Raw genomic sequence first — 27,770 nt, 5'->3', positions numbered from 1 at the left:
CCCTAACCCTAACCCTAACCCTAACCCTAACCCTAACCCTAACCCTAACCCTAACCCTAACCCTAACCCTAACCCTAACCCTAAGTCTGGCTGGTGTGGACAAGCTACGGTAAGACGCGTGAGTCCTAAAAGTCGGTTCGAGGTGGGTGGAGACGTCTGGAACAAACCAACGCCAACTTGCTGCGTCACGTGCACACGCTGCAGCACTCCACTCACTGCCTCCTCGCCTGGCCCCTTCAGCCCCGCTCGTAGACTTGTTTTGGACTCGAACTCGAACTCGGACTCGGCAACACCGACCTCAACACCGACTCGGCAACACCCGGGCGAGACCTCTCGGGTGTCTCCCTCTCCTGCGTGTCCGCTGCCCGACGACCCAAACGCCTTGCCGACCGCGGGCGCTCAGCGTGCTGGAAGGTCTGGACAACTGTACCTACTCCCCCAGGCACAAGGCAGGGTTCACGCTTCCCGCTACACTTCCTCGACTCGGAACCTCTCTGGCGACTCTTCGCTGGCGACCTGCCCAGGAAGAACAACCCTCGTTCCCTCCTGTCGACTTAGAGCTTTGCCGTTCTGACTAGGCTCACCTCGCTCCTGGAGTGGCCTCGAACGCAAACGCGACCTCCTGTGCTCGGTTTCACCGCTCTTTCCGACGCTTCGCTTCCTCGACTCCCTGTTTGCGCTCGCAGCTCTTTACCAGAACTGCTTCGGTGTTCGTTTCCAGGCCCAGTGAAGCTTTCGCTTGCTTCGACGCTGTCTCCGTTTCGTGACCCTCGCACTTTTGACTTTCAAGACTCGACTCTCTCCCTCTCTCTCTCTCCGGTTCCCGACTCTCAACTCTCGACTTGCACGGCACACGCAGCTTTCGCCACCTTCTACCAACTCGACAAAACGCCTTCCCTCTGCGTGACAAACCTCCTCTAGCCGGTCACAAGGCTGCCAACGTGGCCTCTCTCGCGACGACCAGTTTGACCGACGCTCTGCTACAGCACCTCGGCTGTCTCTCGCTCTCCTCGCGACGCCTTCCCTTTGCACGTTCCTCAAAGCTTGGCTCAACAGCGCGTTACAACAACGCTGAAAGCGACAGTGTCCTACTGACCTCTCGTTTCAGTTTTGGCTTCCCTCACACTTTGCGTCTCTCTTCGGTCGCTTCCAACTCCTGCCCGGTGTAGAGCCGCTCGCGAGCAACAAGCTGTTCCGCTCTGCGTCCGTGTTCCCCTTGTGCGCCTGTCAGCACCGCAAGAACCACTGCTGCTCAAGCTCGCTTGAGCTTGAGAAACCCGCTAGCAAGTTCCACCTTGAGGCGTTCTTTCGCCTCTCCTTCGCTCGCAAGCACGCGTCTGACTTAGAGCTACTCCGCCTCAACCGAAGCGACTGACTCAGGTGACTTTGCTCACCCAGTTGCTGGTTTCCCTTGACCTCCTACGTCTTCCCGCGCTTGCTCGGCGCGAACTCGACTCAAGACGTCGACGTTTGGCCGTGCTAGACGTTGCCAGAAGTCCCTGCTAGCTTTGCAACCGTCCTAGACTCGTGCTCCCAACTCCTGGTGTCTGGCACAGCTTCACCGCCCTGAGTTTTCGGTCGCAGCAACAGAAAGACCTTGTAAACCCGCGCAGACTTCGTACGACGACAGTGCGCAAACGCAGGAAACTCAAGGGCAGCTCCAAAACAGGCTCAGGTCAGCCCAAAGTCGGGTTGGTCGAAAACTGTTCGAGTCTTTCTTGGCTCGCGAAGCTGCAAGCAAGGCTTGCCCTTTTGGTCTTTCTCTTTCGCTCCTGCTCCGACTCGCTTCCGTACTCGCTTTGTCTTGCTTTACTCGCTTGAGTCCAGGCCGCGTTTACCTTCTACCACGCCTGTTCTTCTCGTCTCTCTCCGCGACGCTGCTTAAGCTGTCAGCGGCTTTACTGCCTCGCGCTCGCGCTTGACGCTAGAGCACCAACGAGCGTGACCGCTTCTTGTCCTTCTTGTTCTACTTACACGAGGTCACCACAGCACCAGTCTCGCTTGACTCGAAACGCTCGGACCTCAGTACTCGAAACGAGCTTTCTTGCTTGGGGTGCTTTGCTTTCTGAACCTCCCACTGCTGTTCTTGTCTCGCCGCAGCTTACTCTCCTTCGAAGTAGCGAGGCAACCCTCCGCACAGCGTTGAGTCCAAACCCAGTGTTAGACACCTGACCAAGAACGACTTCTGACAGCTGCGACCAAAACCCCTCGACCTGCTTTGAAACTCTTGCTTGCTTGCTTGCTTGACTCTCTCAGCTCTTTGAAGCCTCTCGAGCACGCGACTGGAAGGTCCTCTTTTTGAACGAGCGAGCGGACCGTGTTGCCGTACTGTCAAACGGAGCTTGCTCCCCTCGCCTCAGTCTTTTCTCCCACCTCTACGCCAAAGAGGAGACAGCTGAGACACGGAGCTGACCCGAAGCTTCCTGCAAGACACTTGGCCAGGGAAAACACTTGACAGGACACTCTCTGCGCAAAAAGCAAGGACCGGGGAAAGAGCTAGGTAGCGTGCGCGTTAGCTTGTACGTTTGGGAACCGCTCGCGTGTTTGTACACACTGAAGCCTAACACTAATTCCAACGGCAAGCTGGCAGGGAAAGGGGGCTTAGGATTAGGGCTACGAAGAGGAGAGGAGAAAGAGACCTCTTTTTTCTGTTTGCTTTTGCTTTTTTCTTAGAACCCGTGACTAGTCGCAGTGATAGTCTGACATACAAGCGGTTCAGATACACTGGAATATCGTGAGTCAACATTTGGCAGGACGAAGCAAAAGCCGGTAAACTGAGGCCAAAAAGAGGAACAAAAATCAAGAGCAAGAAGACAAAACAAGATCCCGTTCTTGGTACAACAAACATCCCGTAAGTCTAGTCTGCATATTGGGTCAAGTCAAGCGTGAGAGTCTTGGAGCCGCCTTCTCGGTAGATGCTATGTCGAATAACCAAGTCAGCTGCCGCGCACGCAACAACCTTCGCAAAACAAGACATACCCGACTAGCGCGTTTGACGCTTCATACATGAGCAGCTTGTGCGTAATCACGATACATCTGCGAGAATCATCGATGGTGAGTATCAAGGCAGTCGAGCTCGAGCAGAGATGACGTACTGGAAGTCCCCTTGCTCTGTCCGCGATTGAACATAGCGCGCGACTCGCTGAACATTGGTATTGTCTGAAGAACCACAGCAAATTTAATCAGCCGAGGTGCAAAGACCAAACACTTGGAGAACCTACCTAGAGCTCCATCAACCTCATCGAGAACAAAGAATGGTGAGGGATGGAACCTGAACAGGCAATGTGCAATCAGCCGAGGCCAGCATTTCAGTACCGACGTGCTGATCAGACTCACGAATGGATCGCAAAAAGAAGTGCCAGCGCCGCCATTGTCTTTTCTCCTCCAGAAAGCTGGTCCATGTCTCGGAAACGCTTGAGCGGGGGCATGGCATGATACTTGATACCGTGTAGGTACGGTTCCTGAAAAAGAGAGAGTGCACAGCCGAGTCAGCGAATAGCAAGACAGGAGCTGAGAAGAAGAAAGGAGAAAAGACCAACTTCAGGCTCTTCAAGCGAAAGATAAGCGATACCTCCCTGAGGACTCGCTCTGCCTTTCGTCAAGTCCCGGTACACGCTGGCGATTCGATCTTCGATATGTCGAAACGCCTTGTTGAAAAGGTCACAGCGCTTCTTCTTGACAATATTGAACGCATCTTTCGCTTTCTTCGCTTGGTCCCGTGCAGCATCAAATTCAGAGTCGATATCTTTGAATCTTTGCTCAGAGTCACCGAGTCTGTGATTACGGGGCGCTGCAGTCAGTTGACTTTGTTGTTGGGTCCAAAAATGCTCGTGCATGACTCACCGTTCGATCGCTTTCAGGTTGACCGACATCTTTTCAATTTCGCTTTGCAACTGAACCACTGTCTCGTTTAGACTTGCAGCCATGTCGTCCGATCCGTCCTGATTGAGGAGATCAAGGTCAGCGCCACTTCAGGGATAGGAGAGGGGTTGTCGTCGGACGCACCGCTCGCTCATCTTCGTCAATCTCGTCGAAATCGACCTCGACTCCATAGTCATTTGCCTCGTAGATGTTTTGCGTTTCATCTTCCGGCCCATCAACGTCCATCGGGGCAGCGGGTGCAGCAGCCTATTCAGAACGAAAGAATCGGGTCAGTACTGATTATGCGCGGCAGAAGAGACAGCTGCATAGCGCACCTCTTCGATGGGTATGTCGTCAAGTGATCCTTTCACCAGTGGTAGATCGATTTCGTCCATCTTGCACCGACGATAGATTGCAAATCGCTCCGACGCGAGGCGTTCAATCTCATCGTTCTGCGAAAGTCACACCGGATATTCAGCGCGACTTCCTCGACATCAACTGAATTGCACTTACGCAAGTAGCGATTTCCTTGAGTGCCTTGTCGAGAGCTTTGAGCGCCTTGCTTCCGTCCTTCTTGACTTGGTCGAGTTCTTGGTTCGCCTCGTCCCAGGACTTCTTGCTCTCTTCCCATGCCTCCTTGAGCTCTTCAACCTCGCGCTCGAGCTCCTCAATTTCCGCTTGCTTCGCCACATTCTCCTGGTCCAGGCGCTCGAGCGCAGATCGCTGGGATGATGCGGTCTTTTCGAGGACATCGTGACGCTCTCGAATCGTCGTCAGCTGATCGCGATTAAACGAAATCCTGGTTACCTCAATCTATATCAGCAATCTTTGTCGGCGCGCTCGGGCAGATCTGGGTGTGGGCTTACTGAGTTTCGAGTCGGGCAAGCTGAGTCTCGTATTTTAGCATCTGCGCATGGTCTTCCTGCGCGCTTCTCAGCTGCTTCTCCTCGTACTCTCGGATATCGTCGACGCCGATTCGTGCACAAAAGTCGGCAAAGATTGCATCCTCCGAAGTGTGAATCACTTGTCGAATGGTCTCGGCTTGGTCATCGATCGAAGCGAGATCCTTTTCGAGTGTGGCGAGCGTCTTGCTCGTATCCTTGATTCGCGTGCGGAGAACCTTGAGCTCGTCCTTGATGCCTTTCAGTCGCAATTCGGTCGATCCCTGGAAAGCGCAAAGAGGACTGGTTCAGACCGACGATCCAAAAAGTCTTCGGGAAAGGGAAGTGCTCACATAATCGTCCCGCACAATCAGTAGATCCGCTTCGATGCGAGCAATGTCGCTGACGAGCTGCTCTTCTGCATTGGGTTTCGGTCGATTCTTGAAGAGTTCGCCGAGTTTGCTACGAAGTTCAGCCTCCCTGCGACGGAGACCCTCGACCTCTTGATCTTCGAAATGACGGCTGGAAGAGCGCGAGACACCTCCCGTGATCGTTCCGGCTTTGTGAATGACGGTACCCTCGAGGGTGACGGCTACCACAGGCAAACGATCAGAATCAGAGACTCGATGTCGAGCAAGAAATGAGCTCACTCTTGACTTTTTGGCCCTTGTCGTAGCAGATATATCGAGCAATCCGCATGTCGTCGCAGATGAGCGCATCGCCGCAAGCCATCTGCATAGCGCGTTCGTTTGCAATGTCGAATGTAATGACATCGATCGCAAGGCGCGCACCCTTTGCAAAATTGCGGTACTTGTCGCTGATGGGTTTGACCTGAATCGTATCGAGGGGAAGGAATGTCGCGGTGCCGAGACGCTGCACTCGCATGTACTGTTTCGAGCGACATGCAGCATCAGCGATTGAAAATGGCGAATGCGCGGCGAAAGACACGGTGGGCAACGCACCTCGATGCACGCAATCGCAGTCTTTTCCGAATCACACACGATTGAATCGACATTGCGCCCGATGACAGTCTGTACGGCAATTCCGTACTTTTGCTGCGACGGTTTGCACAGATCGATCACTCTGCCTCGCACACCTGTCACCCGTCAAAAGTCTGTCAGGTCCTATGCTCACAGAGGCAAGCAATCTCGCTTGCGATGAACACCGGCGACGAACCAGGGAAAGTGCGCCTCAAAGTAGCGAGCGTTTCTTTGAACTTGATCTCGGAATCTTTCTCTCGCTTCTCAGCTCCCGCTTCTTGAAGCTTGGTCAGCGTGTCGGCTAGCTTCTCGTTGTACTCCGCTTCGGTTTGTCTGTCGACAAGATAATCGTCAGAGCTGTACGCGCGGCGAAAGGTCAAGGGAGATTGAGACCTCACGAGATTTGCGTCTTGCGCTTGCGCAGCTCATCGAGTTCCGACTTGCCCTTGCGCATATCGATTTCGAGCGAGTGCATCTTGTTCTCGAGCTGGAAAGACATTTGCAAGGTTAGCTAGATTTTCGAAAGACAGCGAATAAGTGTGAGCTGCGCTAACCTTTTCTTTCCGCTCTTCGAGATTCAGCTCCTCATGCTCGAGTCGCTCAATCTTGTTTTGTGACGAATCGAGCTGATCCTGAGCAGAAGATTGGGCGTCTCGCTTCGTCTTGTCCTCGTCCACGAGCGACTTGAGCTGTTCACGTTCGCTCGGCGCTCTCGCGGAAGCTTCTCCCTTCCTGCCAGTGGATCGACGTAGACGATCAGATCTGAAAGTCGAGGTCCAAGGCCCAAACACTCACAATCGGTTGTATTCCTCTAGTTCTTTGGCTCCAAGCGAGATGCCCTTCTCTTGCTTGAGCTTTTCCTGCTCCCTCCTGTGTCGTTCTTTGGCCTTTTCGGCGAGAGCCTTGTCCTTCTCGAGAGCTTCGATTTTCTTGTCGTACTCGGCGACATCGACCGACGCTTTCGAGGCTTGGTCGGAGGCTCTCTTGAGCTTTTTGGTCGCGTGCTCGATCGCACCGTCGATACGGGAGATTTCCGGGCGCTGTGCAGAATCAGAGTCACGTGAGTCCAGAAGGGTCTTGGCGCAGAGAACGATTCGAAGTCCAACTTACTGCCTCTTCGAGCTCCTTCTCTTTCGCCTTCATAGTTCGCTCTCGCTTACCGACTTCTTTCTGTTTCTTCTGCACCTCTTTCAACCGGTCCTTGCGCTTTTCCTCGGCTTGACCACTGTTTTTCCTGAGGGCATCGAGCGCAGCGTTCCGTTCTTCGATCGTCTGCTCGTTCGTCGTCATGCCTTGCTCCAAGTGCCACAGTTTCCACACGATCTGGTGACTCGTCGCGTTCTCGAGGTCGCGCTGGAGGCTGCGGTACTTTTTCGCTTCAGTCGACATGAGCTTGAACTGTTTGACCTCGTTGTTGACGCCTTTGCGACGCGAGTGCTGCGCGACGGAAGTCTCGGTCGCTTTCTGCAGCGCGGCTGCGCATCTGTCGTATTCTTCCTTCAGGTCGAGAGAGCTGTCGGTTTGTGCCAAGCCGGGCCAGAAGCATCAGATCGGCAAGACAGGTAAAAGGGGACGCGGAGAATCGTTTTCTCACCCCGAAATCTGGTCAATCAGTTTTGCGAGATCTTTCGGACTCTGACTTGCGACTTGCTCGACATCACCCTGCGTCACGATACCGCAGTCCGTGAGAGAGTAATCAGAAGAGGAATTAGGGAGAACAGACTGACCTGGAATACGAGAAAGTTTTTCGCCTTGACAAGAATATTGAATCGCTGCAACTGCTCGTCGTACTTTTTGTGAGTGACCGGCTTTCCGTTGAGTCGATACTCGGAGGTTCCCGAAGTCGAAATCCTGCAATCATAATCGACTCGAGTTGGACAAAGCGTGATCGGGAATAGACAGGACATGAGAGTGACTTGCGATCGTTGGAACCTCCACTCTTTCTGCTCTGTCCGATCGATATACACCGCCATGACCCATGCAGTCCGTTCACCGTCAACTCCGTCGTCTTCCTCGTTCTCCTCTTCGGTTGCATCTCCTTGTTCAGTGTCGTCTTCGTCGTCCTGACTCTCGTCCTCTGCTTCCTGTCCCTCGGTCGCTTTGCCTTTTCCTTTGTCATGTTTGCGAGTCTTGCCTGAGCGGTACACGAGATCCTTGAGGGCGGTACTTCGCAGGCTCGCGCTGCGCACGCCGAGAACGAATGAGATCGCGTCCATGAGGTTGCTCTTGCCCGCTCCGTTCGGTCCAATCACGGCCGAGAATCCATGGAACGGTCCTCTACACGGATGTTGACGCGTGCGAGAGCGTGTGGGTTGAGTTAGCACGCCTTGTTATCTGCGAGAAGTCGGGTTTGAGCGAGATTTGGACTGACATGGTCTGTCGACCGCGGTACGATTTGAAGTTGTACACCTCGAGCCGATCGAGCATGGTCGCGTCGAGGGCCAAAGGGCGAAGTAGGAAGGCGCGCGAGAGTGGAGATGCAAACGACGCGTCGCGACTCACGAAAGTCAATTTCATTACAATCTATAATTTATTACAATACGTCAGATGACTGTAATCGGAATCAGAAGCACGCTGCTCGACATTCAAATCACCGAATATTCTCGACAGGCAAGGGCCCCTCGTCTTCGTTCTCGACATCGATTTAACACTCTGATACTGGACCCCTTACCGTAATTGATGTGACTATAAGTCCGCGCGCCATTGCGAACAGCAGCGCACAGACCGCGATTCAACTTGGTGTTAGTTCTTGAATGGAGGCGTCAAGGTCGGCTTCTACACTGTGACTAGCCTTGGTTCTGAGGCCCTCGAAAGGGGCCGTGCATCTCGGGCCAGGTGGAGTGACTGCCGCAAATACCAAGCAGACACAAGCCAAATAAGTGCACATCCTCCTGACCGATCCGCTGACATCAATCCCCAGCGCAGCTCGGCTCCGAAACCTCCAGAGCACAGATCGTGCGGTGGGAGTGTCCAACGTTCGAAAAGCGTCAAGGAAAAACCGACGACGAGCTTTCAAGACCAAAATCCGCAGTCCCGAAAGGTGTCTTTACGTCTCTCAATCCTTTGCGAGTAGGCAAAATCAAAACTTTGTTGTCCCAACTTGCCACTCGTACCCAGCGAGCACAAAGGTGAGCGGGACTAGTAGAGAAGCAACTGACGAACGGGCACGTTTTTCACTGAATTCCATTCTTAGCAATGCAAACGACGTGTCGCGACCAACGGTTGTTTGGGCTTCCCAGTACGAAAGATATCAGTACACTCTGAGTATGCATGAGAGTGACTTTCAGGCTAAAGTCGAGCACCGAGCGGTTACAACAATTCGGCTAGCGCAGGGTACTATGATGAAGGCTGATTACGAGAGGAAGAGAGATACAACACAATATTAAGAAAAAGGGATACAACACGTGAAATGCGAACCTGGCAACAAAGAGAAAAACGGTGACCCCGGCTTAAATTCGAGATTCCGCTCGGTGCTGCTGCTCGCTGAGCCGCAGTCGAGCCGACTACGACTCGAGCTCTACGAGCGTCTCTTGCTCCAACTCGTCAAGTATCTGCTGTTCAAGCTCATCGAGATCTTGGGGCCCGCGCTCGACCTCGTCCTCGTCTTCAAGTTCGAGTTCGACCTTAATGCTCAGATCCCAAACATCTTCGTCGTCATATGGTACATTCCGCAGGCGAGTCAATCCGAACTCGTGTCTGAGCCGCTCGAGTTCGAGTGTCTTCTCGGGTTTCTTGTCGAACCATTCCTTCCTGACTTGTCCCGCGGAGCCCGGTTCGTCATCAGGCCCGGGTGCGACGGGGCTGAAATTCGACGTCTTGCCTTGTTCAATGACGTGTTGCAATTCGGGTCGTTCGAGAAAGATTCGTCTCGCGTCTCGAACCGTCTCGAGATACTCTTCGTAAGTCGTCTCTTCCTCGTCTCGGCCTCCTCGATCGTCATCGTCTTTGCGAGATCGAGAGATTGCTTGCAAAGCGGGAGAAGTGGGAGAGTGAGGGATCGGAAAATGTTTTGCGCGCATTTTGTCGTTGGCGAAAATCTCCTCGATCGATCCCGACTGCCTGACAAGCTTGAGCGCAATCTTGGGTCCTAGCCCGCGGATCCGGGTTGTGAAGTCAGTTCCACAAAGGAGACACCAATCGACAAACTGTCGTTCGGTCAAGCCCAACGCGGTCCGGACGAGTTCAGGTCTCGTGATCGACATGCGCATCGATTCTCTCGTCGCGGGTTTCGCGAGGTCTTGATTCGGTTCGAGTGTCGTGACGCGAGTCAAGAGCGGGGCCGAGTACACGAGCACGTCCGTGTCCTCCGAGACGACGTGTGTGACTCCAGTCGTCGCGCGGTCGTGGTACAACCACGCACAGATCGATTCAGCTTCGTAAGGGTTCTCGAACGAAGGCGTCAAGATTGGGTATCCCATTGCCACGATGAGCTTCTGCCAGTGTTCGAGAGCTCCAGAGCAAACAGGTCAGCCCCCGCGAAGAAAGGGTCGGGCAGATACCATGCATGGCGAGCTCACCTTGACTTGCTTGAATACTGTAGATGGGACGGCAGCTGAACGCGACATGTGAGACTTGGACAGGTGTGCCGATTTGCGAATCAACGAGTCGAGGTCGAGTTCGACAAGGTCAGAGGAATCTTCGCTTTCGAGCGATTCCAAAGTTTCACTCAGAGGCTCGCTAGCGAGGATTGGGTCGAGCAGAGTTTTCGACATGTCGTGATCCCCGGCAGCTGGCAAGCTCGTCTCATCCTCGGCAAGTTCCCGGGGCGCGTCCTGCTCAATCTCCTGTTCGAGAGAGCCTCCTGATGGGGCAAACTCGGGCGCTGAAAAGGGTTCCAGCTGCTCGAGCGCAACATCTTCGGAGCGAGTTGATCCTCGATCGGCTATAGGTTCGTCGTTCGGTTGCAAGGGAGAATCGGTAGAGCGCAAGCGCAGGATCGCGTCAAGCAGCTTGCCTTCCTCGGTGGTCAACAGTCCTTGGTTGCGCGAGTAGATCGGATTCGACCGATCGAGTTGGTATTCCTCGAGCAGATCGTCAATCTCTCGTTCTCGGGTCGTACCATCCGTGAGATCGGCAAGAGGAGGAGGTGTCGAGGATCGATTCCAGACGTCTTTCAAAGTGCGCAACCGTTCCAATCGGTTTGATTCGGCTTGGCCTCGAGCTCGTTGCAACCGCCTCTCCTGTCTCCTGCGTTCAACTTCCTTCAACTTCTCGCGTTTGCGTCCGCGTCCATCAAACACGACGACGGCCTCGATTCCTCTCCGTTCGAGATCCCTCAAGAACGTGTACCAGCTCTTGATCGCTGCAGATTCGGATAGGTTTGTTGGGTCGGTCGTTGTGGACGCTGCGAGGTGAAACCGAGTCGTGAGGAGGTTCGCATCGAGTGCGAACTTGGTACGTGGCGGTAACCGCGACAGCGACTCGAGGGGTTCGAGGGCACGCGGCACGAGCTTGCGCAAGGTCGGCAACAGGTCCTTGACCCCCATGCGCAGATAGTTTCGCAATGACGAGGGCCTCGAACGAACAAGACCTCGACCCGGATCAAAACGGTCGATCTGGTTCTTTGCTTGGCCGCAACGAGCAGCTTGGATCGATCAAACGTGCGAGCGGGTGAGGGCGAACGAGGACATGATGAGAGCCAAGCGAGAAAGAGAGTGTTGTTTGTTTTGATTTTACAGATCTAATCAGGGGGTTCTACTTGGCTTTTGGTTTCACCTCATCGCCACACTCGCGAATCCACACTCCGTTACCGCCTGCGGTCTGTCCTGGTGCGACATTGTTGCCACCTTCGTCTTCGATCGAGAACGCGATCGCCAATCGGTTCCCGTCGCAACTGAACGCGAGGTCCGAGATGGGTGCCGGGTACTTGGGGAACTGTCTCAACCGCTTCTTTGCAAACGGATCCCACAACGAGACGGTCGCGTCTCCTCCTCCTGTGCTGAACGTGCCATGGCTGAAAGATAGCATCTCTTGGTCAGAACCCTGATAAGAAAGAAAGAGAGAGAGAGAGGGTACACGAACATGGGGTTGAACGCGAGTCCTTGAACCGGGTACACCGTGTCGACTCCATCGATCACTTGGCGGTGACATTTGAACGCGTACTTTTTCGCCTGTTTCGCCGGTTCGGGATCAAAGAATTCGACCGCGACGCGTCCTTCGATCGAGGTCATTGCGTAGCCTGGAGAGACACCGGTCTTGCATCAGTGCGTCGTTATTGTTCACGAAGGAAGCCAAAGCTTACCCGTGTCATCGGGCATGCATGCAAGCGCTCGGGTCATGAATTTGAGGTTCGACTCGCGCTTGCTCCACACCGACACGTCGGCACCGTTCGTGTTCTGCTCGAGCGCAGTTTTGATCGTCTCGAGGTCGTAGATGTACACGTGTCGTTGTCCCATCGCGACGACAAGTTTCGAGGGCGAGATCGAGAGCGAGTACGCCTTGTCCGGTAACGGCAGCACGAGCGGAGACGGGCTCGGGTTGCGCGTCGTCGGGTCGATGCGAGTCACTTTGAGGGTCGAGTCCCACGACGCCGACACGACCGCATCTGTTGTCGGACGGGGGTCAGCGTTTGCCAAAACAAAACGAGTGACGATAATATGGCAAGGAAGGTACTCAGTTGAGGGCAGTACTCGACACATTTGACCGGCTGGTCATGTTTTGTAATCAACTGGCTCTCTTGCGTCTCGAAATCGACCCTGGAAGAGGAACAAGGTGAGCTACGATCCCGAAAAGGAAGAGAAGGGGGAAAGAAACTTGCGATCGAACCTCGTTGCCGAGTCCTGCCACATAGGCCACCGTCGCCGAGTCTGGAGCCCAACACACGTCGAGGATGGCGCCTCTGACGGCGAGTTTGCGGAGGGCGGAAGGGTTCTGGAGGTTGGTCAGGTAGACATGCTGTGGGTACGAGCGTCAGTACGAGCTGCATTGAGGTTTCAAAGTTGTACATACTTGATCCCAGGATGCTACGAGGAGCAGGTCGGGGTCGGTAGGGTGGAACGCGAGCGAGCTGATCGAGTCGACGAACGAAGGCAGTTGAACATCTAGCGTCAAGAGCAGGGCGAGTGAGCACCAGCGTCAAAGGATTGCGAGCAGACGCGACTGTATACCTGGTGGACCCGACATGTGTGTATCGTATGAGAGAGTTGTTAACCCCGCGTCGATAATCGCGCGTCGACTCGTTCACGTTGGTTCCTTCCCATCTCTCGTCACGATGCGGTGGTGGTGCGTGTGGGTGCTCGCGTCGTGCCTTTCCGTCTCGGCGGTCAAGTTCTCCTTGCAGGCGTCGCACACGCCGAGTGCCAAGTGCCTATGGAACTATGCCATGTCCGACACTCTCGTCGTCATCTCTGTCTCGGCACCGATGGCCGGCAACCTGCAACGCCTCGACATGGAGGTCGTCGACGGCAGCTCGAGTCGCAACACGTACCAGAGCAAACGCGGGCTCAAGGGCGAGACGCGCATGGCGATCACCACTCACGCCGATGCCGACCTCGGCGTGTGCTTCAAGAACGTGCTCGACCCTTCCGTCAACGAGAACCAGGCGCACAAGTACACGCGCCTGGTCGACCTCGACGTCGACATTGGCGCCGACGCGGTCGACTACAACGCGATCGCGAAGCAAGAGTCCCTCTCGGGTCTCGAAGTTGAGATGCGCAAACTCGAGGGCGTCGTGAAAGAGATTGTCGACGAACTCAACTACCTGAAACGGCGCGAGGCGAGGATGCGCGACACGAATGGTGCGTACGAGTCATTCTTTTGGCGGCGTCAATCGAGCTCATGCTTGGGCCCAATATCGCAGAGTCGACCAACGAAAGGGTCGCGTCCTTCTTCTACCTGACGTTCTCGGCGCTGCTCCTCCTCGGCGTGTGGCAGGTCGTGCATCTGCGCTCCTACTTCAAAAAGAGTGAGGTTCTTTCGTTTTCTTCTTCCGCACATTGGAACCTGTGTCCTTACTTTCGACTTGCTCAGAACACTTGATCGACTAGTCACGAATTTTGTCAATGATACCCATTCCTGTTCCGTTCAGTTCCAGAGAGAGAGAGACAGCAATGAATGACGTGTCGCAGCTGTTTCATCTTAGCGCTCACTCGCTTCCCTCGTGCTGTCCTGCATCGTTACATTAGCGTGTGGAAGATCTGGCCTAGATAGCTCGCTCGAGAGGGCCGACCGAATTGTCCGTCATCGTTAACGTGCGAGTGCGGGGCCGATTCAACCGCAGCTTGTCCCGAGCTCCTCAAGACTCGCCTCGTCGTCGAGAGACATTCGCTTGAACAATGCCGCCCCGGTTCTATACTTCGCCGTACAAGAATGCACTCGCAACTCCCGCCAAAGTCTGCAGTTTCTTCGCTCGCCGTTCTCGCGCGTCAACCTCGAGCTGATTGTGAATCCGCTCTTCCTCCAGCGCGAAGGATGGTGGTCAGAGCTCCCCGTCTCGACGACAGCCCCGTCCGACTCGTCCAACCTGATTGCAGCGACGGGGGACTACTGGATCGCTCAAGGGAGCACTTCGGGTTCGCTCTAGGCCTGTCACGCCTTCGCCCTCTGTCCTGCTCCGAGAACTGATGCACCCAGTCGAGCAGGATCTCTTGTCGCACACTCGTACGGCGACACAGGCAAGCTTGGCGGCAAAGTCGACCGGCTCGAGACCGGCTTGCGTACCGTGCACTCGTTCCAAGTCTCGCCCTTTGACGACTTGCTCGCTGCTGCGGATGACCAGGGACACGTGAGAACTGTCATTCTCGCCCTACTAGGTCCCTTGTCGTCCTGACGAGGGTTGCGGCAATACCAGATCAACGTGTTTGAGCTTCCGAGTCTCGACTCGTTGGCATCCTCGCCATCTATTCCTGCCGTCGTTTCGATTTCGCATTCGGCTTCAAAGCCAGTCGACACTCTCGTTTTCCATCCTACGTCGAGTGGCGTCCTATTGGTCTCGTCCGCAGCCGCACTCTCAATCTATGACCTCGCAGCATCTGCCCCCACGCCGACCTACGACATTGTCGGCTCTGGTCCTCACTGGAGTGCAGAGTGGAGTCCTGACGGCAAGTATGTCTCGGCTACGGGCAAGGACGGCAAGTTGCGCCTGTGGGACGTCAGGGTTGATTCGAGACAGGTCGTCTCGGTGCGTCGTTACCCATCTCTCTCTTGTCACAAGAGCGCCAGTCTTACGCGTTCGAGCGCTCGATAGGAGGTTGTGTGTCATGCCGGAGCGAAAGCCTCTCGACACGTTCACCTGCCCCGCACGAACCAGATCCTCACGACCGGGTTCTCCCGCACTCGAGATCGCGAGTACTCGCTGTTTGATGGCAGAATGTTGGGCAACCCGATCAAGACTCAGCGCATCGATTCGAGCACGGGAGTGATCATGCCGCTCGTCGATTCGGACCGTTCGATCGTGTACCTCGTCGGGAGGGGAGACATGTCCCTCAAATGGGTCGAGATCGGAGGTCCTGCCATCTTTACCGAAGGTGCGAAAATCTCTGTCGCTCTCTCATTCTTACCCGCCTTTCAAAAGCAGGACTGAATCAGAACCTCAGGTTCGACTCCATTCCCGAGTCAAATCTCGGGTGCCGCACTCGTACCGCCGCAACAATTGGATCTCATGAAGGCCGAGATCAACCGACTGGTCGTCCTTTCGAAAGATTCCGTCATTCCCGTCAACGTCAACGTGCCACGGAGACAGTACATTGATTTCCATCAAGACTTGTTCCCAGAGACCTCTTCCCGGCGTACGAATATGTCACTTCTCCCGAATATTGGGCCAAGATCGCATATTGATGAATCCATATGCAGAACCGGCTCAATCGAGCCCAGAGTGGATCCAAGGGAAAGACGCAATCGTCGAGACTTACAAACCCGACCCTAGCGCCCCTTTCGTTTCAAAGCCATCGAAACCGACCAAGACCCTCGCACCTAGTCAAAATTCCACCAGCTCATCATCGGCTCCAACCCCCGCAAAGCAACAAATCGAAACTCCTCCGGCTGCGGAGGATCGAGAAGCTCGAGTCGCGGTTCCCTCAAAGCCGCTTCAAACGGAGACACTTGCTGAGTCATCGGTCCAGTCCTTGTCTACGCTCTCCTTGGACACGACCAAGCCTCAATCGACTGTGACTACCTCTCTGACAAAGACTTCGGGTCAAGCAGCAGAGTCTGCTTCAAATGGTACCCCTTCGACGCCATCTCAGTCGAACGTGACTACCTCTACGCCAGTGATCTCGAGTCGAACAGCAATGCCTGCTTCAAACGGTACCACTACGACAACGAGCGAGCGATTCAACCCGGGATGGTCGCGAAATTTCTTGCTCGGGAAAACTCCTCTCAAACCCGATTACTTTGATGTGCATGACCTCAGTGTCACCATGAGTGCCGATATCGAACTTGTCAAGGTAAGAAAGGCGTTCTATGATTGTATTTTTGAGCTTCGAAAAGCTCACGAGAATTCACGCATAGGCAAATTCCGACTTTTTCGTGTTCCCGCTGTCAGGTCCAGGAGGAAGACTCGCGGTGCACCCGATCGCTCACAAAGGGAGGTTGCCAGTGCATATTCCGGCTCTCATGTGCGGCTCGACCGTGGTCAATTTCGAACTTGATCCGTTCGATAATCGTCGAGTATTTGTCGCTTGCGATGATGACGCCGTACGAGTATTCGAGGTGCCTCACGCGGGAGCACTCGAGGAAGATTACAGTGCGACCGCTCGAGTTCTCAAAGGTGAGCTCCTCGAATGTCTTGTTTCGCCAAAGCGAAAGAAGGGGCTGACGATGATGGAAGAAACTTGGCTTAGACTCTTCCATGTCCAAGATTGTTGTTCTGCGGCATCACCCTGCGGCCAAGAACACCCTACTCACGGTGTCGGATGACCGAGGGGCTCCAAAAGCGAGGATTTGGGATGCCGAGACGGGACAACTGGTCCTGACCCGAGACTTGCCGGCTGGAGGTGCAAGTCCTCCTATCCCTTTGTCCCACATTCTCCATGATCGGCAACCAAGCGCTGTTTCACTGATCGGAGCTCATGACGCACAGATCTCTTCGGCGGCGTGGTCCTTAGACGGTTCGAAACTGGCCGTCTCGACCAAGAAGAAGCAAGTGTGTATCCTCGACCCTCGGTCCGCCTCGACTTCAAAGATTGTCTCGTGTGCTGCGCACGAATCGATTCGACCTGCGATGTTGACGTGGGCGAACGATCACTACCTCGTGTCTACCGGCTTCACCCGCAGTTCGTCACGCGAGTTGATCTTGTACCGGTACGACCCCGAAGTCGAGACGCTCGAACCTGTCGGACGACAAATCCTCGATGTATCGCCGGCACTCTTGATTCCGTTCGTCGACGTCGACACGAACATCTTGTTCGCGTACGCTAGGGGAGAACGTTCGTGTCTCGCGTACGAGATTCATTTCCCATCAACGACGGGAAAGGCGTCGTTCTCGAAATTGCCTGCTTTCGATCATCCGACCCTGCAATCGGGATTCGCGTTTTTGCCGAAAACGCAAAACGATGTCAGACAAGTCGAGATTGTCAAGGCACTCCGATTAACTCCTGCTACGGTGGAAGCGGTCAGTTTTACCGTTCCCCGGATGAAGGCGAGTCTCTGTTCCATTTCGTGCCCACTCCCGTTAAAGGCTAACCTCTGGAAAAGACACCTTAGACCGAGTACTTCCAAGACGACATCTTTGTTCCGACTCGAAACCGTGAGCAACCGAGCATGACCGCTCAAGAATGGTTGCAAGGGCACAACACTCGGCTCGAACTCGTTTCGCTTCAACCTGACGGGATGAAACCACGTGCGCTTTGCCTTTGATTCTGTCTAACGCCTACTGTTGTCTGACGCTGTGCTGTATCAAACGTGCAAAAGTCTCACAAGCTCCTGCACCCGCCAAGACCGTATCGACTCGTTCCAAGGCAAGTTTCCGTCTTGTTTTCTTTGTCCCACCAAGCCTGGCAAAGATTTCTGACGGCTCGTTTTCTCCATTACTATCTCACTAGATCAAGGATGACGGGCTGACAGATTCTCAACGAGAACAACAATACATGGATCGATTGTTCGAGGTGAGATCATCATCTCACATCTCTCTCTCGCGAGAAACCCTCCCTTTGCGTTGGATCTAACATTGGAATGAGTTTTGCAGTCCGCACAAGAAGAGAATCGAAAAGGAGACGAAGACGAAGAAGATGATGAACCTCAGATCGGAAGATCTCGAGTTGGCGCACCTTCAGATGATGAACATTGGTAAAAAAAGAATCCAGAGATGGACCCGTGAAAGACCCGCACTGTGGAAAAGATCCGATGTGAATTGATGTACCTGTACACATCGAAAACCGCCAAAAGTTTCACGCCTGACCCAGACTCGAAAAGGGTCATCGAAGAACGCACGAGACCAGGTTTGGGAGCGAAAGTTTTTTTTCGGGAGGAATGAGAAAGCAAAAAGGGCAGACGCGACGATTATCTACAAGGAATACACATAACAGAAAAAGAGCGAGATACGGCTTTGCGAGAGAGGGAGAGAGAGAGAGAACGAGAGAAAGATGAGGAGAGTTAGGGAACGAAGGTAAGAGATTGGGACCGGCGCGGAAACGTCGAGACGAAAACGAATGGAAGGAAAGGCAAGAGAAGGGAAAGATTGGGGAATCGTGAGATTCGGAAAATCGAAGGACGCCAAAAACGTAAAACGCGGGACGAGAGCATACTCGTCAAAGAAGGGGAGACAAGTGTCAAGGACAGGTGAAGACAAAGAGTGCGAGAGGGTTGGTTGAAGATGGGAACAAGAAGACCTTGCGAGATCAACCGGATCCTCACTTTGGCTTCCTGGGAGTTAGTTCTCAGCTCCTACAAAGTAGCTACTTTGCAACGCCGCTTTCGCAGACATGCGTCTCGCTGGATCGTAAGCGAGCATTCCCTGTGATGCGACCCCGGTATTCGAATCAGTTTTAACTGCCCATCTCGGTATTAGCCAGCTGCAAGAGAGGAAAAGTACACTGACCTCGATCAATTCGACACTCTGACTGTTGCTGCCTTCGACATGTTTCGCGAGATCCTTCGCGTGCCAGTTGGGAAATGTCGGCTTGTAATCGGGTAGAGTCGTGACACCAGGCCACACGTCGTCATCAGGGGTTCCCAACAAGCTACGAACTCAGAATGTCAGTTGAACTGTCGAGACGCGTTGCGGAAAAAGGATGTACTTACCGGAAGATCCTGAAAATCTCGTCAATCTCCGAGTCACCCGGAAACAGGGGTTGACGCATGATCATCTCGGCAAAGATGCAACCAACACTCCACATGTCGACTCCGGTCGAGTAGTGCCTCGAACCGAGCAAGACTTCGGGTGCACGGTACCAGAGCGTGACAATCTGTCGTTTCCGACTCGGGGTGAGCACAACTGGTCCAAGCCCGAACGAATGGTCGATCGAGCGGGGGAGCGCGTGAGACGACGGAACCTTACCTCGTGCGTATAAGTTCGGAGCGGAATTCCGAATGCGCGTGCGAGTCCGAAATCTGCGAGTTTCAGGTTGCCTTCCTTGTTGATGAGCAAGTTTTGCGGTTTCAAGTCGCGGTGGAGGATCCGGTGCGCATGGAGATAGTACACTCCTTTGATCAGCTGGTAAGTCTGTCGGCGCACATGCGAGTCTCAGCTCAAGCGTTCCCGCCTACAAGAGTCGAAGGAAGGGCAGCTCTTACGAATTTCTGCTCAGAAAAGAACCGGATCAATCAGGATTTAAATGTGTGCGTCGAGGGAAACGTCTTGATTCATACCTTGACAATATCGGGGCCCATGCCGTCACCATCTCCAACCTTGTCCATGTACCGCTTGAGGTCCATATCGAGAAACTCGAACACGAGGTACAGTTTCGTCTCGGAATGGGTAATGTCGAGCAACCTGCAGGAGCAGAAGACATGAGAGATTCGAAAGGAGAATAGTCAGGGAGAGAGAAACGAACCGGACCACGTTGTCGTCCTTCATCTCTTTCAGGAGGCTGATCTCCCTGATGGCGGTGCTTGGCACACCTTCGTCCTCTGCCTCGAGCCTGATCTTCTTGAGCGCGACAATCTCGCCCGTTTCTCGATTGCGCGAACGGTACTGCCCAATTCGCGCATTAGCCACGTTGCGGGCGAGATGAAGAGAGACAAGAGCCACGTACGACAACACCATAGGTACCTGGACTCGAGAGAGAGCAGTCGAGGGATGCGATGGGACGAGCGAGGAGTTCGCGTCAGCGCTGGAGCTCGTACCGAGACCATTCCGTCGCGTGCAATTCGAGAAGCACACTCGAATCGACTCTGTTCTCGAGCGACAGACGCGTCGCACGAGGGACACGAGGCGAGAGACTGACCTTCTCCGACCTTTTCGAGGCGCTCGTACTTTTCGAGCGACATGACGGAGGCGCGTGCGGGTGATCGAGGCTCAGGCAAGCGTAGGCGTGGGCGCGTGACTGTCAAAGTCGAGCGGGCGAGGTTGGACGAGCCGGGAGAGCGCGAGAGCGTGGAGGAGAAAGAGCGAACGAGTCGCGATGATTCAACATCTTGTCTCATGCGCGCGAGGTCATCCATTCCGTTCACTCGCGCTCTCTCTGCCCTTGTCGTGTCCTCGCGCAAGGCTCTACGTCGATGAGCGAGCGGCGAGCGCGCCTGGGTGCACGGTCCCGCTCCGACGAATTGCTTCCCCACTTGCCCTCGCCTCTGCCTCGACGAGTCGCTCCCGACGGACCTGCAGACGCGCAGGAAGACGTGACTCGTCCTCCGTTGCTTGTTCCACCCTACTATGGTCGTTCGGCGAGACCTTCGAGTCCTGACGTGTTCAAGTGAGTCGACTCGTTCTACTCGCCTCGATCCGGAGCTGATCCTGTCGCTCTATCATACAGTGCATTGTTCCACCCAGTCCTCAAGTCACTCTCTCGACCTGGCTCTCCCTCGCCCGCATCGTCTCGAATTCGTCCTCTCTTCGATGCGTCCGGATCGCCGGCCGAGCGCGCTGCGTCCTCCTTGCCGTCTCAGTTCCCGCCTCGCGAGCCGACCGATCCGGCGCCTACTGTCGAATCGCAAGGCTTCTTGTTGTACCTGTCGTCCCTCGTCCTGTTTGCGGCGTACCTCGCATGGAGTATCTTGCCTCCTCGGCTCCTCGCCCGCATCGGAATTGCATGGTGTCCGAGTCGAGAGTGGGCTCTCTTGATCCCGAGTTGGATCACCATGTCGATCGCGTACACCTACTTGGCCTACTTTTTCTTGAACTTGTCTCACACGGTCACCCCTCGAGAACACATCCAGTCACTAGACGGCAAGTTCTGAACTTCCTTTTCACTTCCGTGCAGCTCGCGGGTCCTGACATGTTTGCGAAACCTCTCTAGATCCGAAAAGCTGGATCCCTCCGCCCCTCTGGACCGATGCTGGGCCTGACCCCGTCTCGCGTTTGTACTTTGATTCGATTCGCTTACCGCCAGAAGCAATTCCTCCTTTGTACGATCTACCCCTATCTGAAGTCGAAAGAGTCCTCGGTCCCTAAGTTTCCCCCCTGTTGTTTCTATCATCTCGTTTCCACTTTTTTCAAAAAGTAGACGCAGTGTATTCATAGTTGCCACATTTCCATTCCGTTTCGAACGAGCGCTCTTTTAACCGTGCGATTCAATCGTTCCCCTCCATGCTCCGGAGTTTGTCCTGCAGCGACAAGTTCGTTCAAATCTTGTGCAAACCCAATCCCGACATCCCTCGCCCCTTTGACCGCACCATTGACTCCAACTTGACTGAACCCTCCACCTACGATTCCCACTTTGCCCTTTCCTGGAAGACCGAGTCGATCGAGGAACGCTCGAACCTTGGTCCTAGCACCGGGTGGGATTTGCGGGATACATTCTTTGTGCGTGTTGGTGAACGCGTGTACCGGTTCCGGCCAATCGACGTCAGGGAAATGCATTTTCAAACTGTCGCGTGCGGCTGTGACCAGTACTTCGTGCGTGGGAGGGTTGACCGGGGGTTGATCCAACCAGTACGAACCACCGAGGAGGACAGAACATTTGATCAAGCCTTCGTCGTGAGAGTCGTCAACGAGCGGCATGACATCCGAATCGAACAAGACTCCGAGTACGTGGTGAGGGTTGTGATGAGCTGGGACTGTACGCGGAATCAGGTACCCGAACCCTGGGGGAAACAACGGGTCTCGAGATCGGAACGAGAGGTTGATGACGCTGACAGTCGTTGCAGGGAACCGGGGGGGAGAGAGCGCAGCCGGCAGGAGTGACGGGATCGTCGTGATCAAGTGACTCGCGGTGAACGTCTCGCCTGAACGTGTTGCGATCGACCAGTGTGATCCGTCGTCACTTTGCGTTAGTTCGAGACGTTCAACCTGCCCTCGTTGGGATCCTAATCGGAATTCGACTCCTTCTTGTTCCAACCATTGTCGCAAACGAATCGTGATCTCTTCGAGTCCACCTCGAACCCCCCAAACGCTCGCACGTTTCATTCGCTCGACGAGTTCAACCCCCCCAGGTCTCGCCTCGACGACTTGCTTGAGTTGTCGCATCTGTTCGTCATCGAGTTCCTGCTGATCTCGCCACCGACTCTTCTCGATCGATCCTCGTTTGCGTAACCACTCGCCCAACAGTCCGTTCAAGATGACGCTACCCGATTCGCGTTCGGCTTGCCACAGTTGTGGGAACACGCTCCTAATACTCAACCTTCTCGAATCTCCCGCATAGATGCCATGAATCATCGCGCTGATCATGTCGGATGCGAGCACGGGTCCGAACCGACGCGAGAAGAACGAATCGACCGATTCGTCCCCATGGTCTCGATTGACGTGCAAGGTGGATCGACGTCGGAACGGTTCGAGCGCGATCGCGGGCAAGACCCTACGTAGGAGCGATTGTCGATTCGACAAGACATCTTTCACGACGGACCACAGGGAAGTCGGCAGGAGAGTGAGCCCGGTCGGCTCGCTCGACGACGACGAAGGGTTGAGGAGGTATCGATTCTTGGCCGAAGGATGTAGTTTCGAAACTGTAAGAATATGCGGTTCTAATCCCAGGAATTGAGCCTGTTATTTTCCGAATATGGCTCAGCATCAAGCTCAGCAATACGAGCGAGACAGAGAGAGAAAACAACTTGCGAGTTCGATCGTAACCCATCCTTGCAGCCCTACAGGTCGAATACTTCTCGGTCCCGTCTCAAACACCAACAATCGATCTTCCGGATCACGATCGAGCACAGTTTGATCCGATTCGACTCGGTTCCCATTGAGGAACCTTTCAGCGCGACACCATCCTCCCACTCGAGGTTCGCGTTCAAACACGACGACCCGAGTTTGACGTTTCGCTTGTTCGGTCAAATTCCTCAACAGGTACACTGCAGAAGCGAGTCCTGCAAGTCCTCCTCCAATGATCGCGACTTGATTGCGAGGACGGTCAAGGGGCGTTGATGAAACCTCGTTCCCGTCAGTGTTGATCGTCGAGATTGAGCGTCTTCTTTGTTGTATGCGCGTGAGAGTCGTCAAGGTCACCCTTGATCGCACATGTCGACCGACTAGCATTGCTCGAGTGAGTGAAAGAAAGCGGAAGACGTCAACCCATCGGATGTCGGCTCGAACACGTGACGCGTAGTTTCTCTTTGATTTTTATTTTGCTCACGAGCGAGTCGCATTGCTCGTGCAGCCAGCAGATCGTACAACAAAGTTTGCGACGTGTCCGCCAATCAACAAGAAAAATATGAAAATGATGTCCGAGTGCTAGTGAGCAAACTCGAGACGGGGATTCCAGTGAAGAGCAAAGAGAAAGCGTACAGTTTGGGGAGAAGAATGGACTGATGAACTACAGTAACGGCGAGGACAAAAGGAACGAACTCCGAAAATGGTAAAAGAAAAGGATTCATACAAAAAATTGTCTTAGTACTGAAGACGAATAGTGCTATAGTGTCTGTACGGTAAGAGTAAAGCTTCTCTACCCGTCGCGGGAAAGGAGGATCAACAGGAGAAAGGAGAGGCTATTGAACCTTGTCTTTTCCCCGATCCATCTCGGATTTCTCCCTCTCTTGCCCTCCTCCTTCGGAACGAGTGAAACCATTCTCGTCTTCCTCGACGATCGGGGGCATCCACATCTTGGGCCTCAGGCTTTCTGGGTTGCCCCGGATACAAGACCGGATAAAGTTCAAAAATCGATCTCCGTACTGTCTTGGTGGAATCGCCGAGATGCATTGCTGTGGTTCGGTATAGGAAACTCTTGCGTCAGATTATGTCCACGTGAGACGTGTTCTTGAGAATGCCAACTCACCTTGTCATTCTTGATTCCTTTGAAAAAGTGTTCGAGCCGTTTGACAAATGTGTACGGAGTCAGAATATCAATGATTCCCTACATGTTTCGTAACCTCGTCAGCATACCGCGGTAGAAGGGCCCCTTGGTGATTCCAACTCACGAGGAAATAGATGACATCGAGGTTCTCGTTCGAATCGCCCGTCGCGCGCATGCCACCTTCGTCTTGATAGAACAAGAATCTTCGACGTTCGGTCGACGTGTCGTGTTCAGGCAAGTCTTGACCTGCTGTGATCGACTGGGGATCGGATCTCTGAACTGCCGCTCTCAGTGCCGAAGCGTCGGCTGAACGATGAATCTGCGTAGGTTTCCTCGTCGGTTTCGGTGCGTCAGGCTGTTAGTTTGCGAGAAAATACAGAGATCAGCTAGGATTGACGGAAACTCCGTAGGAGAAAGCTCAGGAATACGTACCTGAAAGACACTCAGTTTGCCTTCGCGTAATCGATCCTCGTTCCCTTTCTCGGCCATGTGAACTCCCGTCAACAAGCTGTAATCCATGATGCCAAGTTTTTGCATCAACTCGGTGTCGCGTCTCAACTGTTCCTCAAACAGCGCCTTCTTCTCGGGTCCGAGTTCAAGTTGTCGGTTCCGGAGGATCCAGTTGAGGTCTTTCAGGACGGCGTGGGGATTCTGCGCCGCTTTCGCTTCTGGGTACAATCGTCCGACAGACGAACCCTGGGAAACAAAAAGAGATCAGTTCTCAAACATGCACGAAACAAGGAAAAAGGAAAGAAGCCAACCTTGAGATCGTACGTCTCGTGAATATCGCGATGAGGCGGAAACAGGTTGTTCATGATGACGAAATGAATCTTGCGTCCATGAGGAAGTTTGACTCGATGCAACCCGTAGAACCTCGACAGGAGCGTGTGAGGGTTCTTCTTGACGTGTTCGTGATACTCTTTCAAAATCTTGCGCAAGAACTTGTGTTCGGCATGTCGGATTGTTTTGATGATGAACCGGTAGTCTCGCGAGAAGTAGAAGAACGAGCCCGATTTTCCCGGCGACCCCAGTTCCGACAGGATGTACTTTGCCGTGAGCGAGATGAGGTAATCGGAAGGGTCGAGGAAAAAGTATTCTCGCAATTCGCGAAAGACCCAAGGGGCATAGTCTTTGAACTTGAAGTCGTAACGCACCGAAGGTGTCAACTCGTTCCCAACACTGTCGCGTGGAACCGTAGCAAGTTAGTCACGTTTGCAAGTCGGCTGGTGCAAACGGAGCGAAGAGACTGACATGTCGAACGAGAATTTGTGTCTCGCAGTGTAATCGGCATCAGTGAGAGGTCTCGCCGCTTTCGCCTGACAGCGCGAAACCTGGAATCGCGATGGAAATTTGTCGTTAGCGACTCGAGGTGATCGATGGGGGGAAAGGGGGGAAACCACTTTACCCCGATGCGAATTCCAGTCAGCATGTTGTACATGAGGACATAGTTCTCATGATCTGTGCCAATCAGGTTTCCAACCAATGGAATCGCACTCTTTTCCTTCTCGTCGTTTCCTCCTCCGAGCAATTCGAGATGTTCACTCTTGTCGTGTGCGATCGGGTTCAAATGTGACCTAGACCTCTGCAACAACGAGCTCGGTCCCTGTCGAGAAGCCGGTGACGACGAGTGCATCGCGGCGGTTGATCGTTCTTCTACCCCGTTCCCAGTCGAAACCGATCTTCGTCCGCCCATGCTGGCACCGACGAGAAGACTGTCTCGATCTCTCGCAACGTACGAGGAAGCGACACTCCCTCTCCTCTCGTGTTGAGACCCTCCTGGTGGTGGTACTGGGACAGGCAAGAGGTTCGAATTCGTGCTTGGTCCATTCGAAACGAGGCTCGTGGTCGACAAGAGTGCTGAAGAAGTTCTCGTGTTGCTACTCCCTCCTCCTGCGAGTGCCTGAATGGTCGAACTTGAACTCGCGCTCGGAGACAACCCTCCTCCTCCTCCTGGTATCGATTCGTACAGTGCGACCGCAGCAGATGATCTCGAATCTGAACGAGGTCTCGTCGAACTCGCGACGCTCATCCTCTTGTTCGCGACACTCTTGTTCGTGGTGGTCGTGATCGGTGGGGGAGATGAGGGGGATGACAACGACAACGACATCGATGTCGGGTTCAATCCCAATCCGACATCTTCTTCCTTTGCTCTCCCTTTCGTTATCGAATCGTTCGTGCCTGTCGCTGCGATCGCGGCAGCGAGTCGTTCCTGTTCAACTCGTTTCTCGAACCGTTGTCGGCGAATCTGTTCCGCCTGCAATGCGATCGAACTCTCGACATCGTCGTGAATGCTCGGAGGGGTCGGACCGAGAGACAGCGTTCTCGACAATGACGAGGGTGATCTCGGTAACGGAGGCGGGTACGACAACGAATGTTGTGGGGAGGAACCCAAAGTGTTGTTCGGGACCGGCGACAGTTGTGACGAAGTCGAGAGGGAACGTTGCGGGAACGAGCTCGTTTTGACAGCCTGAGCTGGAGACGGCTGTTGGTTCGGAGGGGCAAAGTTCGCGAGCGAGGCAGGTGGTCGCAGGAGAGTCGAAGCGGAAGATCCTCGCCTCGAACCGGATGAAGACGGTGCGCCGTTGACCGGTGGATGCAGGGACGGCGAAGTGGTCGAGGCGCGTCGAGCCGGGACGCGGCCGTTCGTGATCGCCGGTGCGAGGGACTGTTGCTGCGACGCGAGAGTGAGGGACGGGTGCGATGTCGAAGGTTTGACGACGGAGGCGGTCGGGACGAGCCGAGGGCTCGCAGTCGAAGACGACGAGACGTATGGCAGTGGGATTGACAGCCTTGGCGAGGAAGACAGTTTCGGAGAAGACGAATTGGTCCCCGAGGGAGATACTGGGACCGGTACGAGACGCGAATTCGTCTGGACATAGCCCGGCGCGTACGCAACGGGCGACCGGTCGACGACTGGTTTCGTAGGCGAGGTGAGTCTCGGGGGCGAGCTACCATCGACCGCGAACGAGACGGGAGAAGCGGTGCGGGTCGACTGGAGCGACTCGACGGTCGAACGCGCGAGGTGAGATTCGGCCGAATAGAAACTCGCGTCGCCCGTGGTGTACGTCGTCGCACTCGAGTCGTGCGTGTCTACGCGCCCGAGCCTCGGCATACGTTCCGACTCTGTCTCGGTCTCGTCGCCGCTGCTGTCTGGATCGTGGTCGTGACGGGCGATGCTCGCGAGGGGCTGATCGAGCATGTGTTCTACGCGGGGATCGACCGGTTCGGGATCCGGGTCTGAAGGGGGTTCGCGCAGGCCGTGGTGGACGAGCTTGTCCTGCGCTTCGAGTTTGAGTCCGTGCAGCTTTGCCTTGAGGTGGTCCTTGCGGTCATGCGTGACTCGCGTCGGTCTCGCCTCGTCTTGTTCGTCTTTGTTGTTGTCGTCATCCTCGTTGTCGTCGTCGTGGTTCGTGCGAGCATAGCCGTTCGGGGTGAGCGTCATGGTCGACATGGACCGCGGGGGTTCATCGCCGCCGCCAACGGAATCCTCGAGGAGCGCGCCCGAGGGTCCTTCGTTTGGAGTCGCAAGCTGCAGTTCGTGCTTCTGTGCGGGGTGAAGCGGGACGAGGTGGTCCAAGTGTTCGCGCACGACGAGTTGACTCTTGTGGTCGCGCGGGTGCAAATGCGAGTACAGTGGGTTGACGCCGTCGTCGTCGTCGTCGTGCATGGTGGTGGTCGAGCGCGAGGACACGGTGGTTGCGTTATCGGACGAGTCGGGCGACGAGTGCTCGCTGCTCGTTGGGGACGCGCGCTCGTCGGTGAGGGTCGCACTGCCTGGCATCCGTCGC

At 54.6% G+C, this 27,770-nt stretch overlaps 9 protein-coding genes across 9 annotated transcripts; 3 read left to right on the top strand and 6 right to left on the bottom strand.

Annotated features, from left to right (window-relative positions):
- Nucleotides 1-2,857: 2,857 nt before the first annotated feature.
- SMC1 (cohesin subunit SMC1) lies at nucleotides 2,858-8,149 on the bottom strand (the record flags this gene model as incomplete). Its single annotated transcript, XM_076681120.1, has 23 exons — nucleotides 2,858-2,918; nucleotides 2,980-3,036; nucleotides 3,096-3,159; nucleotides 3,222-3,271; nucleotides 3,337-3,461; nucleotides 3,540-3,774; nucleotides 3,844-3,941; nucleotides 4,006-4,128; nucleotides 4,197-4,313; nucleotides 4,375-4,660; nucleotides 4,728-5,026; nucleotides 5,096-5,334; nucleotides 5,393-5,630; nucleotides 5,705-5,838; nucleotides 5,919-6,055; nucleotides 6,121-6,209; nucleotides 6,277-6,454; nucleotides 6,518-6,762; nucleotides 6,833-7,235; nucleotides 7,317-7,384; nucleotides 7,450-7,573; nucleotides 7,643-7,999; nucleotides 8,094-8,149. The coding sequence occupies 23 exons, from the start codon at nucleotides 8,147-8,149 to the stop codon at nucleotides 2,858-2,860; spliced, it is 3,783 nt and encodes a 1,260-aa protein (XP_076531773.1).
- Nucleotides 8,150-9,225: 1,076 nt separating this feature from the next.
- Nucleotides 9,226-11,208, bottom strand: JCM15063_000770 (uncharacterized protein; the record flags this gene model as incomplete). The annotated part of the gene is made up of 2 exons (XM_076681119.1): nucleotides 9,226-10,155; nucleotides 10,240-11,208. 2 exons carry the CDS (start codon nucleotides 11,206-11,208, stop codon nucleotides 9,226-9,228), a joined length of 1,899 nt encoding a protein of 632 aa, XP_076531772.1.
- Nucleotides 11,209-11,416: 208 nt separating this feature from the next.
- On the bottom strand, nucleotides 11,417-12,844 carry JCM15063_000769 (WD40 repeat domain-containing protein; the record flags this gene model as incomplete). Its single annotated transcript, XM_076681118.1, has 7 exons — nucleotides 11,417-11,675; nucleotides 11,744-11,900; nucleotides 11,964-12,266; nucleotides 12,335-12,417; nucleotides 12,480-12,616; nucleotides 12,671-12,762; nucleotides 12,829-12,844. The coding sequence occupies 7 exons, from the start codon at nucleotides 12,842-12,844 to the stop codon at nucleotides 11,417-11,419; spliced, it is 1,047 nt and encodes a 348-aa protein (XP_076531771.1).
- An 88-nt stretch (nucleotides 12,845-12,932) lies between these two features.
- Nucleotides 12,933-13,707, top strand: ERV25 (Erv25p; the record flags this gene model as incomplete). Its single annotated transcript, XM_076681117.1, has 3 exons — nucleotides 12,933-13,458; nucleotides 13,521-13,625; nucleotides 13,691-13,707. The coding sequence occupies 3 exons, from the start codon at nucleotides 12,933-12,935 to the stop codon at nucleotides 13,705-13,707; spliced, it is 648 nt and encodes a 215-aa protein (XP_076531770.1).
- A 288-nt stretch (nucleotides 13,708-13,995) lies between these two features.
- Nucleotides 13,996-17,948, top strand: JCM15063_000767 (uncharacterized protein; the record flags this gene model as incomplete). The annotated part of the gene is made up of 14 exons (XM_076681116.1): nucleotides 13,996-14,052; nucleotides 14,124-14,232; nucleotides 14,302-14,444; nucleotides 14,511-14,840; nucleotides 14,907-15,186; nucleotides 15,256-15,447; nucleotides 15,512-16,104; nucleotides 16,169-16,427; nucleotides 16,501-16,655; nucleotides 16,740-17,297; nucleotides 17,363-17,498; nucleotides 17,570-17,616; nucleotides 17,701-17,763; nucleotides 17,844-17,948. The coding sequence occupies 14 exons, from the start codon at nucleotides 13,996-13,998 to the stop codon at nucleotides 17,946-17,948; spliced, it is 3,027 nt and encodes a 1,008-aa protein (XP_076531769.1).
- A 579-nt stretch (nucleotides 17,949-18,527) lies between these two features.
- CDC28 (cyclin-dependent serine/threonine-protein kinase CDC28) lies at nucleotides 18,528-20,086 on the bottom strand (the record flags this gene model as incomplete). The annotated part of the gene is made up of 9 exons (XM_076681115.1): nucleotides 18,528-18,611; nucleotides 18,696-18,837; nucleotides 18,899-19,062; nucleotides 19,155-19,319; nucleotides 19,391-19,396; nucleotides 19,466-19,589; nucleotides 19,651-19,790; nucleotides 19,852-19,868; nucleotides 20,044-20,086. The coding sequence occupies 9 exons, from the start codon at nucleotides 20,084-20,086 to the stop codon at nucleotides 18,528-18,530; spliced, it is 885 nt and encodes a 294-aa protein (XP_076531768.1).
- Nucleotides 20,087-20,317: 231 nt separating this feature from the next.
- On the top strand, nucleotides 20,318-21,209 carry JCM15063_000765 (uncharacterized protein; the record flags this gene model as incomplete). Its single annotated transcript, XM_076681114.1, has 3 exons — nucleotides 20,318-20,511; nucleotides 20,572-20,984; nucleotides 21,055-21,209. The coding sequence occupies 3 exons, from the start codon at nucleotides 20,318-20,320 to the stop codon at nucleotides 21,207-21,209; spliced, it is 762 nt and encodes a 253-aa protein (XP_076531767.1).
- A 63-nt stretch (nucleotides 21,210-21,272) lies between these two features.
- On the bottom strand, nucleotides 21,273-23,228 carry HEM14 (oxygen-dependent protoporphyrinogen oxidase; the record flags this gene model as incomplete). The annotated part of the gene is made up of 2 exons (XM_076681113.1): nucleotides 21,273-22,736; nucleotides 22,809-23,228. The coding sequence occupies 2 exons, from the start codon at nucleotides 23,226-23,228 to the stop codon at nucleotides 21,273-21,275; spliced, it is 1,884 nt and encodes a 627-aa protein (XP_076531766.1).
- A 449-nt stretch (nucleotides 23,229-23,677) lies between these two features.
- Nucleotides 23,678-27,763, bottom strand: MSS4 (1-phosphatidylinositol-4-phosphate 5-kinase; the record flags this gene model as incomplete). Its single annotated transcript, XM_076681112.1, has 7 exons — nucleotides 23,678-23,890; nucleotides 23,965-24,042; nucleotides 24,107-24,337; nucleotides 24,415-24,678; nucleotides 24,744-25,161; nucleotides 25,234-25,313; nucleotides 25,388-27,763. 7 exons carry the CDS (start codon nucleotides 27,761-27,763, stop codon nucleotides 23,678-23,680), a joined length of 3,660 nt encoding a protein of 1,219 aa, XP_076531765.1.
- Between the last annotated feature and the right edge of the window lie 7 nt (nucleotides 27,764-27,770).

Source organism: Sporobolomyces koalae, assembly GCF_050403365.1.
Source record: "Sporobolomyces koalae JCM15063 DNA, S_koalae_JCM15063T_v1_ctg55, whole genome shotgun sequence".
Classification (NCBI taxonomy): Eukaryota; Fungi; Basidiomycota; class Microbotryomycetes; order Sporidiobolales; family Sporidiobolaceae; genus Sporobolomyces; species Sporobolomyces koalae.
This window is presented reverse-complemented; position numbering and strand designations above follow the sequence as displayed.